The sequence below is a fragment of the Schistocerca nitens genome, chromosome 5, assembly GCF_023898315.1.
Source record: "Schistocerca nitens isolate TAMUIC-IGC-003100 chromosome 5, iqSchNite1.1, whole genome shotgun sequence".
NCBI classification, from domain to species: Eukaryota; Metazoa; Arthropoda; class Insecta; order Orthoptera; family Acrididae; genus Schistocerca; species Schistocerca nitens.
This window is the reverse complement of record NC_064618.1, coordinates 468,860,407-468,876,518: the sequence shown is the minus strand read 5'-3', so window position 1 is coordinate 468,876,518 and position 16,112 is coordinate 468,860,407. Positions and strand designations below refer to the sequence as shown.

At 44.8% G+C, this 16,112-nt stretch overlaps 1 protein-coding gene across 1 annotated transcript in view; it reads left to right on the top strand.

The window, feature by feature from the left end:
* Positions 1-16,112, top strand: part of LOC126260078 (DDB1- and CUL4-associated factor 13) — a 60,484-nt gene that overhangs the window by 18,040 nt on the left and 26,332 nt on the right. Inside the window, exon 3 of the mRNA XM_049957283.1 lies at positions 7,247-7,444. Coding sequence (XP_049813240.1) covers positions 7,247-7,444 — 198 coding nt within the window. The remainder of the gene's footprint in view (positions 1-7,246; positions 7,445-16,112) is intronic.

The window sequence follows — 16,112 nt, the reverse complement described above, 5'->3', positions numbered from 1 at the left end:
CCAGTCCCGTCACGCCTTTCCCAGCCATGGACAACACCATCCTCCAGTGGAACTGCAGCGGTTTCTTCCACCATCTAGCTGAGCTCCGCCAACTTATCAGCCTTCACCCTTTCTTTTGCATTGCTCTCCAGGAAACTTGGTTTCCAGCAATGCGAACCCCCGCCCTCCGTGGCTATCGGGGTTATTATAAGAACCGAGCAGCTTATGAAAGGGTGTCTGGTGGCGTCTGCATATATGTCCTTCACACTCTGCACAGCGAGTCTGTCCCTCTCCAGACGCCTTTAGAGGCTGTCGCTGTACGCGTGTGGACGCCACAGGCTGTTACCGTCTGCAGTCTTTACGTTCCACCGGATGGTGATGTCTCGCAGCAAGTCCTGGCTGCACTGGTCGCCCAATTGCCGCCACCTTTCTTGCTATTGGGCGACTTCAACGCCCATAACCCTCTGTGGGGTGGGTCAGTGGCAACAGGTCGAGGCGCCATCGTTGAGCATTTATTGTCGCAGCTCGATCTCTCGCTGTTAAATGATGGTGCCTTCACACACTTCAGTGTGGCGCATGGCACCTACTCCGCCATTGACCTTTCCCTCTGTAGCCATAGCCTCTTACCATCTGTCCAATGGAGTGTGCATGACGACCTGTGTGGTAGTGACCACTTTCCAATCTTTTTGTCACTACCACAGCGCCACTCTTCTGGGCGCCCTAGCAGGTGGGCTATGAATAAGGCTGACTGGGATTTGTTCTCCTCCACTGCCGCTTTTGAGCCTCTCTCTACTGATGACACTGATGCGGTGGTTCAATCGGTCACCACCGGCATCGTTACTGCCGCTGAATCTGCCATTCCCCGTTCTTCTGGGTCCCCTCGGCGGAAGGCTGTGCCTTGGTGGTCGCCTGAGATCGCTGAAGCGATTAAAGATCGCCGGCGGGCGCTCCAGCGTCACAAGCGACATCCCTCCATAGACCACCTAATCGCCTTCAAACGGCTGCATGCGCGGGCCCGCCTCCTTATCCGCCAAGGCAAGAAGGAGTGCTGGGAGCGGTATGTGTCCGCCATTGGCCTCCATGTCACTCCATCGCAGGTCTGGGCCAAGATTCGACGCGTCTACGGCTATCGGCCACCTGTCAGCGTCCCTGCGCTCTCACTGAGTGGAGCAGTTTGTACTGACTCCGACGTCATTGCAAATCGCTTAGCAGACCATTTTGCTATGAGTTCCGCTTCTGCGAATTACCCCCAGGCCTTCCGCTCCATTAAAGAGCGGATGGAACGTCGGAGCCTTTCGTTTCGCACCAACCACCCAGAATCTTACAATGCTCCATTCAGTGAGTGGGAATTTCGCAGTGCCCTAGCTGCTTGCCCTGATACCGCTCCTGGGCCAGATGGCATCCACTGTCAAATGCTGAAACACCTTTCAGTGGACTGCCAGCGGCGCCTTCTCGATCTTTACAACCGTCTTTGGGTCGAGGGGGGGTTTCCGTCGCAATGGCGGGAAGGTATTGTCATCCCCGTTTTGAAACCTGGAAAGAACCCTCTGGAGGTGGACAGCTACCGTCCCATTAGCCTCACCAACGTTCTTTGCAAGTTGCTTGAACGGATGGTGTGCCGGCGCTTGAATTGGGTACTGGAGTCTCGGGGCCTTCTGGCTCCGTCTCAGGGTGGGTTCCGTAAAGGCCGCTCCGCCACCGACAATCTGGTGAGCCTGGAGTCGGCCATCCGTACTGCCTTTGCCCGCCGTCAGCACCTGGTCGCTGTATTTTTCGACATGCGGAAGGCGTACGATACGACATGGCGCCATCACATCCTTTCTACGCTTCATGGATGGGGTCTTCGGGGTCCTCTGCCGATTTTTATCCGCAATTTTCTGTCGTGTCGTACCTTCCGCGTGCAAGTCGCGGCCTCGTATAGTTCCTCCCGCGTCCAGGAGAACGGTGTGCCACAGGGTTCTGTTTTAAGTGTCTGTCTGTTTTTAATAGCCATTAACGGGCTTGCTGCGGCCGTGGGAAATTCTGTCTCCGCTTCCCTGTATGCTGACGACTTTTGCCTTTACTACAGCTCTACAGGCATTGCAGCTGTTGAACGTCAGCTACAGGGCGCTATCCGTAAGGCGCAGTCTTGGGCTGTAGCGCATGGGTTTCAGTTTTCGGCAGCCAAGACCTGCGTTATGCATTTCTGCCGGCGCCGGACAGTCCATCCTGAGCCGCAGCTTTATCTTGCCGACGAACTCCTTGCAGTGGTTGAGACCCACAGGTTTTTGGGGGTCGTTTTTGATGCTCGGTTGACTTGGCTGCCTCATATTCGGCAGCTCAAACAGGCGTGTTGGCGGCATCTCAATGCACTGCGATGTTTGAGCCACACCCGCTGGGGCGCCGACCGCTCTACCCTGTTACGGCTCTACCAGGCGCTCATCCAGTCCCGCCTGGATTATGGGAGCCTGGCTTATGGCTCAGCATCCCCATCTGCGTTACGGGTGCTGGACCCAATTCTCCACAGCGGGATACGCCTTGCCACTGGTGCTTTCCGCACCAGCCCTGTGGACAGCGTACTAGTGGAGGCAGGTGTATCTCCACTGCGGTTCCGACGCCAACGTTTGCTGGCCGCTTATACTGCCCATGTTCTAAGCTCGCCCGGGCATCCTAACTATCGTCTCCTGTTCCCGCGATCGGTCGTCCGTCTGCCAGAACGTCGGCCCCGGTCTGGTTGTGCAATAGCGGTCCGCGTCAAAGAGCTTCTCTCTGGGCTTCGGGTTTTCACTGTTCCACTTCCTTTCCGGGCTACTTTGCATACACCCCCATGGTGTGTTCGTCGCCCTTGCCTTCGGCTCGACTTGGCACAGTGCCCGAAGGACTCAGTCCCTCCAGAGGCCTTCCGCCGCCGCTTTCATTCCATCCTGGCCACGTATCAGGACTCTGGCATTGTTTACACCGACGGCTCGATGGTTGCTGGTCGAGTCGGTTATGCGCTAACTCTAGGGGACCATTCCGAACAACGTTCCTTGCCGGATGGCTGCAGCGTTTACACTGCTGAGCTGGTCGCCATCTTTCGTGCCCTAGAGCATATCCGCTCCTGCTCAGGTGAGTCCTTCGTTATCTGTAGCGATTCCCTGAGCGGTTTACGAGCTCTCGACCAGTGTTTTCCTCGTTCTCGTCTGGTGCTGGCTATCCATGAGTCTCTGCATACTCTTGCCCGTAGCGGCCGCTCTGTGGTCTTTGTGTGGACCCCCGGTCATGTCGGTATCCCGGGTAACGAACATGTTGACCGCCTGGCGAAAGAGGCCACCAGTAAGCCATCTCTGGACGTTGGCCTCCCAGAGACTGATTTGCGGGCAGTCTTCCGCCGCAAAATCTTGGCGCTATGGGACGATGAATGGCGCGAACTGACAACGCGCAATAAACTCCGTGATGTCAAGGAGACGACGGCTGTGTGGCGGTCATCCCTGCGAGCCACTCGCAGGGACTCAGTAGTTCTTTGCCGGCTCCGCATTGGCCACTCCCGGCTGACACACAGTTATTTACTGCGCCGGGAGGACCCTCCTCTATGTCGATGTGGGGCTGCTTTGACAGTGGCCCACATTTTGATGGCCTGCCCCCTTTTAGCTGTGGTCAGGCAGACATTTGCGCTGCCTGATACGCTCCCTGCCCTTTTAACAGACGACTCCACTATGGCTGACTTAGTTTTACGTTTTATTCGGGCAGGGGGATTTTATCATTTAATCTGAGTGTTTCTGTTTTATTTTATTGTTTTGTGTTGATTCTGGCCTTTGGCCTATGATTTTAAACTGATTTTTTTAATGTTTTTCTCAGTGGTTGACTTTTCCTTTTTTATTTCTATGGTCGGCCAACCACCGTCACACTCTGTGTGGTTTTAGTTCGTTTTGTCTTGTCTTTGTCTGAGTTTCTCTTGTTCTGTTTCGTCTGTGTTCTATTCTGTTCCTCGTTTTTATTCTCTGTGGGTGTTCTTTGTCTTTGGAAAAAGGGACCGATGACCGTAGCAGTCTGGTCCCTTTGATCCCCCAAACCAACCAACCAACCAACCAAACGCCATTGGTTGCTCTGTTGTTTTCCCTCATTGTGTCCCCAAGATTTGACTGCCTAAGGACTTTACTATCTTCAATGCAAAATTTATGCAATCTAGCTAGAACTGTAGCAGATGAGACATGTCTGTTCAGATTCCCTGAATGCCCTTCAGACTCTACAATGCTTGTACCCAGCATATAAAGTAATCTAGCATATCCAGGACGCCCTCCTCCAACAACAAAGGCTGGGGATGAGATGTCTTTCTGCTGAACGGCAGGGCACACGGGTATCGCAGGGAACAAAAGGGCACATGTAGTAACTAAGTAAGTGTGTCATGATCTTAGTTCAGTGTGCCATCCTCCTGCAAGCTATTGTGTTGCTGTTGAACAGAGTTGTGCATCATTGGGAATAAGAATGGAAGTGAACAGATAATAAGCTGCATCTAGCAAAGTCCACAATACGGCCATGGCGTACCCCCTTCCAGCCATGCCGGTGTGATGAGGTCCTCCTTACACATCTACACATAAGCCACAGCCATAAGGCACATACATAGCTTCATGCTCCAGTGAGAGGATCCTTGAGTGTTTGGTGCCCTTAGCATAAAGAGCACAGTATGCCACATTTTACTAGACTGTATTTTATTTTCCAGCCAGAGGGCAGCAGCTCATTTGCCAACACGTGTACCGTCTAGTTTAGTTGACAACCAGAAAAATATGATATGGCTTTATGAATTGTCCAGCTTGTTTGTTAAAATTTTAGGATGATGTTTTTAATATAAGGCATGCTCAGATAGTAAGTGTAGTAGATTTTAATAATTTTTTTTAGGAAAAGAGTATTTGAAAAATTGACAGGATATAGTTGACTATTTTTCCATACATTTGCCATCCCATTCAATGAATGTGGTGAGCTGTGGCACAAGCTCCTTTATACACTCCTCAAAGAAGTCTTCCGCCAACTCCTCTCCCCACATGAAAATCTCTATCTGCACTTGCTTGTCAGTTTAAAATTTAATTCAACTCATGTGTGCCTTCAGAGAGTTGAAAAAATGATAATCTGAAAGTGCTAAGTCATGAGAATATGGGGGTGGTTCAAAACATCACAACCAGATGAGTCCAAGAGTGCCTTGACTCGCATGCGCTATTGATCCGATTTTCCTTATGCTGCTCGGTCAGCTTTTTTGGGACCAATCTTCCACACATTTTCTGGTATCCCAATGTTTCTTTGAGGTTTTAATTTTATTTATCATATGGCATACATTGCTATTCTTACACACTTAATATACAATTTAATTACAAATTGACATCCAGACACTGAATATGATCTATGACCTCCTCTGTTGCAGCCAGGAAATCGACAAAGGTTCCCATGTAAGTTCTATCTGGGCATTCTTCCACCATGTGCTGGATTGTTTCTGTAAGTGTTCTGTATAAGACAGTTTTGGGGAGTTGTAGAAACATCATAGAAATTTCATCTACTGTCAATCGGTGGCCTCCACAGACAGTTATGTCGATGTTTTACACCAACTCATCATTAAAAATAAAAGATCTTGGACTCCTCTGTTCCTCATGAACATTGTTTCTGCCTCCACTAAACTCCGTACACCACTTAAACACACTCCTTCTGTTCATAACACCTTCACTGTACACCATTTGATTCATGGAAAAATTTGAGTTGTGTTATTTCTTACACAAATAGAAAGCAGATCATAGCACGTAGCTCGGACTTGGGGGGTGGGGGTGGTTGTGGTGGGGGTGGTTGTGGTGGGGGTGGGGGGGGTGGGGGGATTTCTTACTGTCATCTTTCACGCAACTGGACACTACAATGTGAGTTTATGTACCACTGTTCCTGCAGTACTCGCTCTGGTCAGAGGATCCCCCTTTACCACTAGGTGTTGACAACACTCAAAAAACAAAGAAACCACAGCCCATTATGGTCACAGCACAATTACTTTCTGAACATGCCTCGTATGTTGTTATGCTGGCTGGGTCATCCATGTTTTTGATAAGTGATAAGTCAGCCATATACTCCTGTGAGTCTGTTTTAGTTTTCCTCTTGCCTCTCTTAGGTTTACTTAACTGTTTTAGAACATATGAGCTCCTTTAATTTTATCTTCCATGATGTGAGCTCGTGTGATTGTGAGTTTATCTCAGATTTCTTTTAATCTCTTTTTTTCATATTTTCTGCATTTTAACCAAATTTGTTTCTACTAATTTCATAAGGGTGCTGATGACCTCATGATTGAGTGCGAGTGCACCTAAAACCTCCCCTCCCCCTCCACACGTGTGTGCGCGCGCGCATGCGCGCGCGCGCATGCGCACACGCGCACACACACACACACACACACACACACACACACACACACAGGCTTGTTGCTTTGTATGCTGATATTGCAAACAACTTGCATGTTGAACAATGGGAATTGAATATGACAAATTGTGAGACAATTGTCAGTAACCAGTCAAAATGTCCATTCATAATTTCCCATGGATTGTAAATAAAGGTGACTGTAATTTTGTTCTATTAAGTTAGCGTTTAATCACATTGTCATAATTTTCAGCAAAATGGGAAATAAGACATACAAGTAGGTTATTGTGATGATGACTGTGTATCTCGGACTCTGTGACACATCAGTCTATTACTGCAATCATATTTTTGTGTTGAGATTTGTTAGCTTCACCAACTCTTGACCAGATTGTGACACTCCAGCCTAATGTAGACTTCAGGCTTCAGTACATGTAAGTCTATTAGCACATCAAGTTTTCTTCCATTCACATTTGTTGGCTTTGCTGACTCTCAACCAAATTGTCACTGCCCAACATAATGTAGGCCTCAGGCTTCTCTACAACCTAGGCTGTCAGCACATCTAGTTTTCTTCCCATACTCCATATGGAAAACAGATGCATTCAATTTGTATATGCCACCAAAAGAAGTCATTAGAGTCAGCCGTTTTCATTGGCTACCTAAACTATCAGCCGAATGACTGAAACTAATGTCAGTGAATTGTCAACATTGGCATGCAGTTCAACCAAATAGGCTATTGCCAAGAAATTAGGATGCAGGATATCCTACTCCTGCTTGTATATTTTTTGGGAGTACTGGTGAAAAAATGTTTTTTATTCCACTGCGTACTGTTTTTACATGGAAGTTTAAAAAAAAAGGGTAGCATTTTAATATTGGATCAATGTACTTGTTATTTTTGCTTTAGAATTGTAGTGAAACATACTGTGTTTGATTGCAGGTTCGCATTTGGGATCTGCCGCAGCAGGCCTGCATTCACTCTTTCCAGGCTCATGATGGGTTCTTGCGAGGAATTACCTTCCACTCTGATGGGCAAAAACTTATTACAGTTGGTGATGACAAAACGATAAAGACATGGCCATCAAATGCCCCAAAACTTGGAGCAGATGTGGAGCCTCTGAATACTATCCTTAGTAGGGTGAGTTACTCTCATGCTGAACTGTCAAAGTCAGGCTGGCAGTTTTTCACTGGTTTCTTATTTTCAGAGCAAAAGTGCATTGCAGTTATGAGAATGACTATACTATTTATCAGCATTCTGTTGCTCTGCAAGAGGTCCATGCAAGTACTCCAAATAAAAAAATAAAATAAATAAAGTTACTTCTGCGCGGTGTGTGTGTGTGTGTGTGTGTGTGTGTGTGTGTGTGTGTGTGTGTGTGTGTCAGTCACAATACCATCTTGAGTGCAATAGTCATCTGTGGGTTGAATGTATATCACACTGATAGTGACTAAAAATCTACAGAAACATACTGAGGTGAGCACCATGTAGTGTACACCAAAGTCTCATCAGAATTTTCAGAACTACACCAGCTAAAGTCCTTATTCTTGGAGTATTTCCGGTTGATGTAACTGTGGGGTGTATGTCAGCTTTATACAGGCTATGGTGAGAACCATAAACAGGGGCTATGAAATTGCAGGGTGCAGAATCTCTGACAAATGCAGTATAAAACTGTGGAAGATAAACAAAAGGCAGCATAGATAAGACAGATGTACAGAAAACTAAATGTGTTCATGGTGTATTACCTGGTATTTATGAACTACTAAAATTGAATGAATTAAAGCAAAGTGAGGTTATGGACGTTCACAAGTGTTTGTAGTCCCTACCCGCAATATTTGTTTAAAATTCAGAATGTGCACTCAGCAATGTGTTACTGTGGATAGATAAGTCTCCTGAGGACATGGCATTAATTTTTTCCACTTATGGCATATGTTAGGCAGTACATACCATCTGAAGATTTCTATAACCTTCTGAGGGACCCAGAATTATGTTCATCAGTGGACACAACTGCACACAGAGCATCTAGAGCTTTGTAACTTCCTTCTTGCTTGAACTTTGTGCAGTGGTATATGTTAGTTCATATTTGGATATTATCAGGATGCATTTGGTCAGTTTTTTTTTCTTTTTTTTTCAGTGGTATACAAATAATATGTAGAATTTAATAGTGGGATTAGAACAGTGGTAACACTCATGGACTTATGAAGGCTCATGCTGTGTCAAGACATGAACAGTCATAGAATACTGAGTAGGTTAGGTACAGCAGAGATAATTAGGTTCAAATGCTTGACGAGGGACTGACAAGACTCAGTGTTTCTGAGGCAACCGTGAAGCCTTGAACATTAGTAGGATAGAAAGAGAATTGTACACTAAAATCTCATGAAGACACTCTCCATGGGTCCAAAGGTAAAGCATGCATTAAACAGGAAAATATCTTAAATGGAAAATTCCATAGCAGCTGCTTCTTTGAAAACTAACATAAATATGTACGTACAAAAGTGATTCCAGATGTTATAAAAATATTTGCAGTATTATAATCTAAATTTAATTAACCCATGCAGTAAAGTACAAAATGCTTTCTTGGGTTGGTTGGGTAGCTAGTTCTAATGTTCCATGGATCATTTGCATGATAAATTATAATGACGTGGAACGAGTCATTTTACATTCAAATAATAAATAACTTTGCAAATATGTCTAGATGCTAACCTTTTTTTGAAAAAAAAAATTGCAGATTTGAGTTAATAATTTCTACCCACCACCTTTGCACATTACAATAATAGAAATTCTGCTGTAGAATAGGAATTGCTAAGGAGAAACTTATCCAGTTTGTTTTCAAATTGTACGTTGCTGTTTGCTACACATTTTATATTCCTTTTTGTGCTAAAGACAACCTCAATGTGGCATAATGAATATAATTTTTTCCTATGGCATTGTAATTACGTACATCGTTGCCTCTTTTGAAGTGCAGTGGATTTTTTACAACAAACTTTACGAGTGAATAAATACATTGTGAACCAGTAGCCAAAATGCCTAACTCCTGAAACAAATGTCTACAAGATGATCTTGGGTGTGCACCATATATCCTTCTTACAGCTTGTTTTTGAATAATGAACACTTTTTTTCCTAAAAATGTATTGCCCCAGAACATTATTCCATATGACACTATTGACTGAAAATATGTCAGCATACTCATTTGTCTCTCCCAAAGATTTGCAATGATTCTCACTGCAAATAAGTTGTTTTAGAAGTTCCAAAAGTGCTTCTTCCAGTTTAAATTCTCATCAGTATGAACAAATAAAGACTCTGAAGCTTCCTCTCTGTTTATTATTTTCTCACTTTATGTTACCCTTATCATTAGTATAGGGACCTCTACATCTACAAAACATAATATGTTGTGTTGATTTTTTTTAAATTGAGAATGAAACTGAGCATTATTATCAACCAATACAAAGTATTGGAACTGGACATTGCTGAGTTTATCACATACTGCATGCAGTTCTATGCTGCTAGTATTGTTTAACATCAACATTTGCCTCTCCACATGTTTGTGACATAAAATTTATCCAGTTATTCATGTAGACTACAGAAAAATTCCTCTAAAACTTCCAAGAACTTCATAAACTCATCTTAATAACTCAGGCCTCCTGGAAACAGTTTCCGATGATTTGAGGTGCCACATTATGCCACACAGCTGATATATAGGTCAGTGCATGCAGAAGATTCACAGAGTCTGGCATGTTAATGTGTTGTTGATACCACTGAATGAGATGCTCCATCCATGGACAGAAGTTTGCTGGTTGTCTACCAACACTAGGAAAGGAAAGAAAACAAATTCATTGTTTTGCAGTGAAACATCTTTTGGTTTAGCAATACAGTTGTTTATAAGAAGCATAGTCTTGCAGTTTTTTTGGTTGTTTTGTGATCAAACATTTTAACCATGTGACAAATTGTATTTCTGACATCTAGGCTTGTCACTTATTTGTGAAGTCGTATGTTCTTGAAGCAACAGAGATTTGCAGCTTTACCAGTATCGAGCAATGCCAATTTCTCTGTCCCAACAGCATTGGCACAAGCGAGTACCATTATTCTGTGTATACTGTGGTTCCCATCCTGGCAAGTTTCAGTTTATATTTTGTAAGACTTGTCATACATGAGTTTCAAGAACAGTGTGTATCCATCTGGATTAACCAAATCACGCATTTCAAATCATGTTGTCAAGCCTGCTGAGACACAGTTTTTCAAGGCCAGAATGTCATTTCATTTGTAGATTTCACCTCACCATTGATTTTTGGTAAACAATTCCAGCTTAAACCTATCAAGTCAGCATTTTCTGGTTTCATTTTCTTTCCAATTTCGAGAGATGTTACATGAATTACTAGTCCACTTAGAGAGACTGACACAGCCCTAGCTTGATGTATTCACTGAATTAAATTTTTTCCAGCTCAGATTGTCTCCCAACAAAATCTTTCTGGAAGTTTGTTGCCCCTTTACAAGCAATTTTTCAAGTTCCTTCCATTGGATAACAATGCCTCACAATCCCAAACATGACATCCAGAGAGAGTGTGCAAATTCTTTTTATGGCAGCATCTTGTTTTTGTGGTACCTCTATGTGATTTGCAGTTTTTGACTCATTGAAAATGCTTTCTTCCTATTTTCCATAGCTATTGTACAAAGTTTTAAACACTACTAAACAGAGGAATGTGATAAATAGCTAGGATTGCAATGAGAAGGGAGGTTTCCTGTGTCTATTTGTTGAGGGCAGCTCACCCTTGCCCTCAGAGGCTCACCATTCGTTTGCTGGGTATGGGCTTGGCAACCCCCGAGGATCCTGAGTGCCACCAGTGCTCTGTCATGATAAGCGCTGGACATTCTTGATGACCACTGCACAGCTCAGTGGTGGAACATTGTGTGTCACAGGGAACGGGGATCTTGGGTTGATCACCTGGATTGTGGGGATGGTAACACCTCTATAAAAAAACTTAATGAGATGCATGGCTGCTGAGGTGGAACATTCATCAGTGGGCAACCTCTGGGAGACATGCTGCACTTCAGTAGTGTAAGGCTTACCTAGGCATATGGGGCTCTGTCTAGGTGGACTTTTATTTCTCCAGCTGCTCATGGGACTGAGATGGAACCCTCAAAATTTCCTCTTCTTCCTCCTAGCAGGATGGGTGGGCCAGTGGTGGGTGTCAACACTCAATCCAACAAGAGGGCTCGTCGTCCTGACTCAGCTGGAGTGCTTATCGTAATAGTAATAGAACGCATGCTGCTGGTCAGAATGTGTTTGTAATAGTTAAAAGGAAAGGCAACAGCTTTATGAGGTCTCCCCTTTTTACATTCAGAATTGTTTAGAGGGAATTACTGTATGTTTAAAATCTATCAAGCAGTTGCACAATGGAATGCTGTTGGTAGAAATGTCTAGTTCCCAACAAGTAAAGAGCCTTCAGAAAGCTCAATGCCGTGGGGAGTATGTGATAGGAACTGCTACAGAACACATTTAATTACAGCAAAGATGTTGTGGCTTGCAGGGATCCAGTTAACATTCCCAGAGAAGAACTGAAAGTTGAGTGGATCCAAGAAGGCATTGTTGACGTGCGAAACATTATGAAAAGGGAGGATGGTGATTTACTGAATTCAGACTTGTTTATACCGACTTTCAACAGTAAGAAACTTTCAGAGCACGTCAAGGCAGATTTATGTCCCTAACCCAATGCGCTGTTTTAAATGCTAGCACTTTGGGCACACTATTCTTGGTTGTAAGGGAGAAGCCACTTATGTGGTCAGGCTGCCCGCAACAGAGTCAGTTATTCGTCTCCTCCGAAGTGTGTTAATTGCTCTTGGGATCACCCTGTCTGAAGTAGTGACTTCAGTGCCCATAATGTGTTGTGGGGCTCAAACTATACTTGACCTAGTGGTTGAGTCTTGGAGGACTTCATGATGTCTCAGGAGCTGTGCGTGCTCAACACAGGGAGTCCCACTCATTTCTTGGCTGCTAATAGTTTGTCCTCAGCCATTGAACTCGCTCATCTCCAGCCCTTGCAGACTGTTCTCAGTGGGAAGCAAGTGGTGACCTCCATTCCAGTGACCATTTTCTATTATCCACCTTCTGGAAGGAGCATTACATGAACAGAAGCCACCAAAATGGATGGTCAGCAGGTCTAACTGGGTGATGTTCAACCAGCTGGCTTTGTTTGAACACTGCTGCTTCCTTGAAGAAAGAAAGACACAGGAAAGTAAACTAGTGCAGTGCATCCCATATGGTGAGCCCAAAAAGATCTAAACGGGCATGCAGTCCCTTACTTTTGCTACCTCCTTTGCTTCTGTTCTTAAACAGCAGTTCAGAAGACTGATGCTGCTACATGGATGGAGGTTGCTAGTGTTAGCAACAGTACCTGCATTTGTCAATGAGCCTGTGCTGCTGCAGTTACTTTTATGTCCTTATCTCCTCCCAGAACATTAGAAAAGGCCTGAATACTGATGTTGTGGAGATCTCTGCTCCTCCAAAAATTTAGTCTGGTCCACTGTCCAGCAATAGCACTACCACCTTCCCAGGCAAAGAAAACCGAAGTCCAAGACAAAGAACCAGCCACTGATGGAGACGAGAAGTAAGTAGTCTGATCATGATTTCATTGCTCTCTCTGACACCTCTCATGGTTTGTCTTCAGAGCCGATGGACCTTAATGTTGACTTAGGGCACTCAGCTCACCCCAAGATTGAGCCTCCATCCACTATGGGCTCTCCTTCCCACCAGAAAGACCAAGTGAAATTGCAGCACACATGGCAAACAGCTCCCATACTACAGTGGAATATTAATGGGTTCAGTACACATGTGGAGGAACAGAAACTCTTAGCATAGAGACATATTCTGTGCTTGTGTTTGGATGAAACACATTTCGAAGCCTCTGATGCCTCTGTACTATAGGGCTATACCCTTCATTGCAAGGATGGTCTGACTGGAGAAAGTGCCAAGGGAGGGGTTCCTGTGTTTGTCAGTAACACACACACCACTCCTCTGCTCTCTCCTTGGTTACTGACCTACAAGCCGTAGCCATTGCAGTTCATATGGGCCAGAAGATCACTATCTGCTCACTGTACTTACATGTACAAGATATGATAGACAGTGAGGCTGTCACACACCTTATAGAACAACCCCCCTCCCCCCCCCCCCACAATTTCTTGTACTGGGTGATTTCAGTGCCCATAATGTGTTATGGGGCTCAAACTATACTTGTCCTAGGGGTTGAGTCTTGGAAGACCTCATGATGTCTCTGGAGCTGTGCATCCTCAACACAGGCAGTTCTACTCATTTCTCGGCTGCTAATAGTTTGTCCTCAGCCATTGAACTCGCTCATCTCCAACCCTTGCAGACTCTGCTCAGTGGGAAGTAAGTGGTGACCTCCATTCCAATGACCACTTTCCATTGTGGATCCAGCTTCTGGAAGGAGCATTATATGGACAGAAGCCACCAAAATGGATGGTCAGCAGGTCTAACTGGATGATGTTCAGCCAGCTGGCTTTGTTTGAACACTCATGGGCTTCATGCCCACTACTTTGACACATCTAGCATCTCATTGGCCAAAATAATCCTCCCTAATGTTACTTTTAAACTGAAGCAAATTCGCGTGTCCTTCTGTTCTCAAAAATCACACCTGCAGAATCCGGCAATCAGTTTCCCCTACCATGTTTGTACAATGGAGCAAAAGAAGCAACAAGTTCACTCACCACATTCAAACCATTGGAGATGAAAACCAGATCGTGCTGATGACAACACAGCTGGAGCAACCTCTCAATAAATGGTAGCCATTGATGATGAAGAACTTCTGACACCTGTATGTTGAATTTGAGACGTAACCTCTACAGTAGTGGGTGGATCGGCGTATGGACACCTAAGTTGGATTGCTGTCTCCCCATCTGGTGTGGGCTACGGGTAGGCTGATAGCTGGAATCTTACGGCAAACAATCAGTAAAACTTACCTTGTTGTAACTGTCCTTTATTCATGTCATTTACAAGGATATAGCTGTAGCCGGAGAGGAGGTTATTGTCCTTGGTGACATAGGTGGCTGTGGGTATACGGTATTCCGGCATGAGCACTTCACTCAAATGACAAGCATCGTGTGCAAGAGGCCACAGCTGCTGACATTCCCCCTGCTGTGGAGTCTTGACGCAATTGACATCCTGTCAGTGAGGGATGACAATGGCCGTTCTTCATAGCACTGCTGCTTCATGGCTGCAGCAACAACACGCCAAGGTAGACAGACAGTGATAAAACTATAGTGCCTGGTGTGACCGAAGATGATGGCAAGCACCTATTGTATGAGAAAGTAAGCAAGAATGTAGGCCCTTACAGGCCAGTTGACAGCGAAGCTGTAGCTGGGAAGTAAGCCGGCCCAGGATCAATATAGTAGCCCTCCAGGGAGGTGACCGGTAACAGTAGATAGTCACCCAGGTGACACAGTGGAGCAGAGGCATGGAGTTTACTGCATGCAGCTCTGGCAGGAACCAGTGGCACTGGCAGTAGAGTCCGTGGATGGCAGACGGTTGTGCTGCAAGTAGTTTCTGTCTCGTAATCATCAGTTGGTGTACACTGCATTGCACAGTGTACCATATGCACGTGGATACTAATGGATATAACAAACAGCTGAGAATGAACGTGTGATTTGAGGAATATATATGTGAGCTGGCTGGTTAGTATCCCTCCAACAGCAGCAGTCCCCCTCCAGAACTCATAGCAGGTTGATGCGGAAAGGGATCGCTGTTGGGGAGCAATGGTTTCATTTGCTCCAGTTTTCTTGTTTGGTCAGCTCTTCCATTTCCCAACATTACCTTTCAGAGGCACTTAATGGCATCTTCATCTATGCTCTGGAGATCACTGTGAAGTCCTTGGCAGAGGGCACTTACCATTGCACTAGTTACAGGGGTTCTTTGCGTTCCATTTACGTATGGATTGCAGAAAGAATGGCAGCTTAAACAACTCTGTGCATGCTGTAACTAGTCTGATCTTGTTTGTGGGGTCCTCAAAAATTGGAACAGTATTCAAAGATGGGTAACACTAGTATTCTACATGGATGGATAAGCTACATTTTCCCAAAATTCTCTCAATAACATGAAGTCGGGGATTCACCTTCCCTAATACCAACCTGATGTCCTCATTCCATTTCATATCAATTTGCAATGTTACACACAGATATTTGACATGACTATGTCAAGCTGCATCCTACTAATGCTATATTTGAGTGTTAGAGAACTGATTTTCTACTTATCCACATTAAATTACATTTTTCTATGTTTAGAGCGAGCTGCAATTCATCACACCAGCTAGAATTTTTGTCCAAGTTTTCATGTTAATCCTACAGCCACTCAATGACGACACCTTCCCATACATCACACACTGCAGCATCACCTGGGAACAGCTGTAAATTACTGCTCACCCTGTCCATCAGGGCATTTATGTATATAGAGAATAAAAGTGGTCCTGTCACACTTCTCTAGGGTACTCCTGATGATATCCTTGTGTCTGATGAACACTTGCCATCAAGGACCATGTTCTAATACTTAAAGACTCTTTGAACCACTCGCATGTCATGTTTGGTCTTTTTGTCAGCAGTCTGTAGGGGGGCACCATGTCAAATACTTTCTGAAAATCTAGGAATATGGAATCTGCCTGTTTTCCCTCATCCTTGGTTTGTAGGATATCATATGAGGAAAGGGCAAGCTGAGTTACGCAGGAGCGATGCTTTCTAAATCCGTGGTGATTTATGGATAAAAGCTTTTCTTTCTTAGCTTTTCTTTCTCAAGGTAATTTATTACATTCAA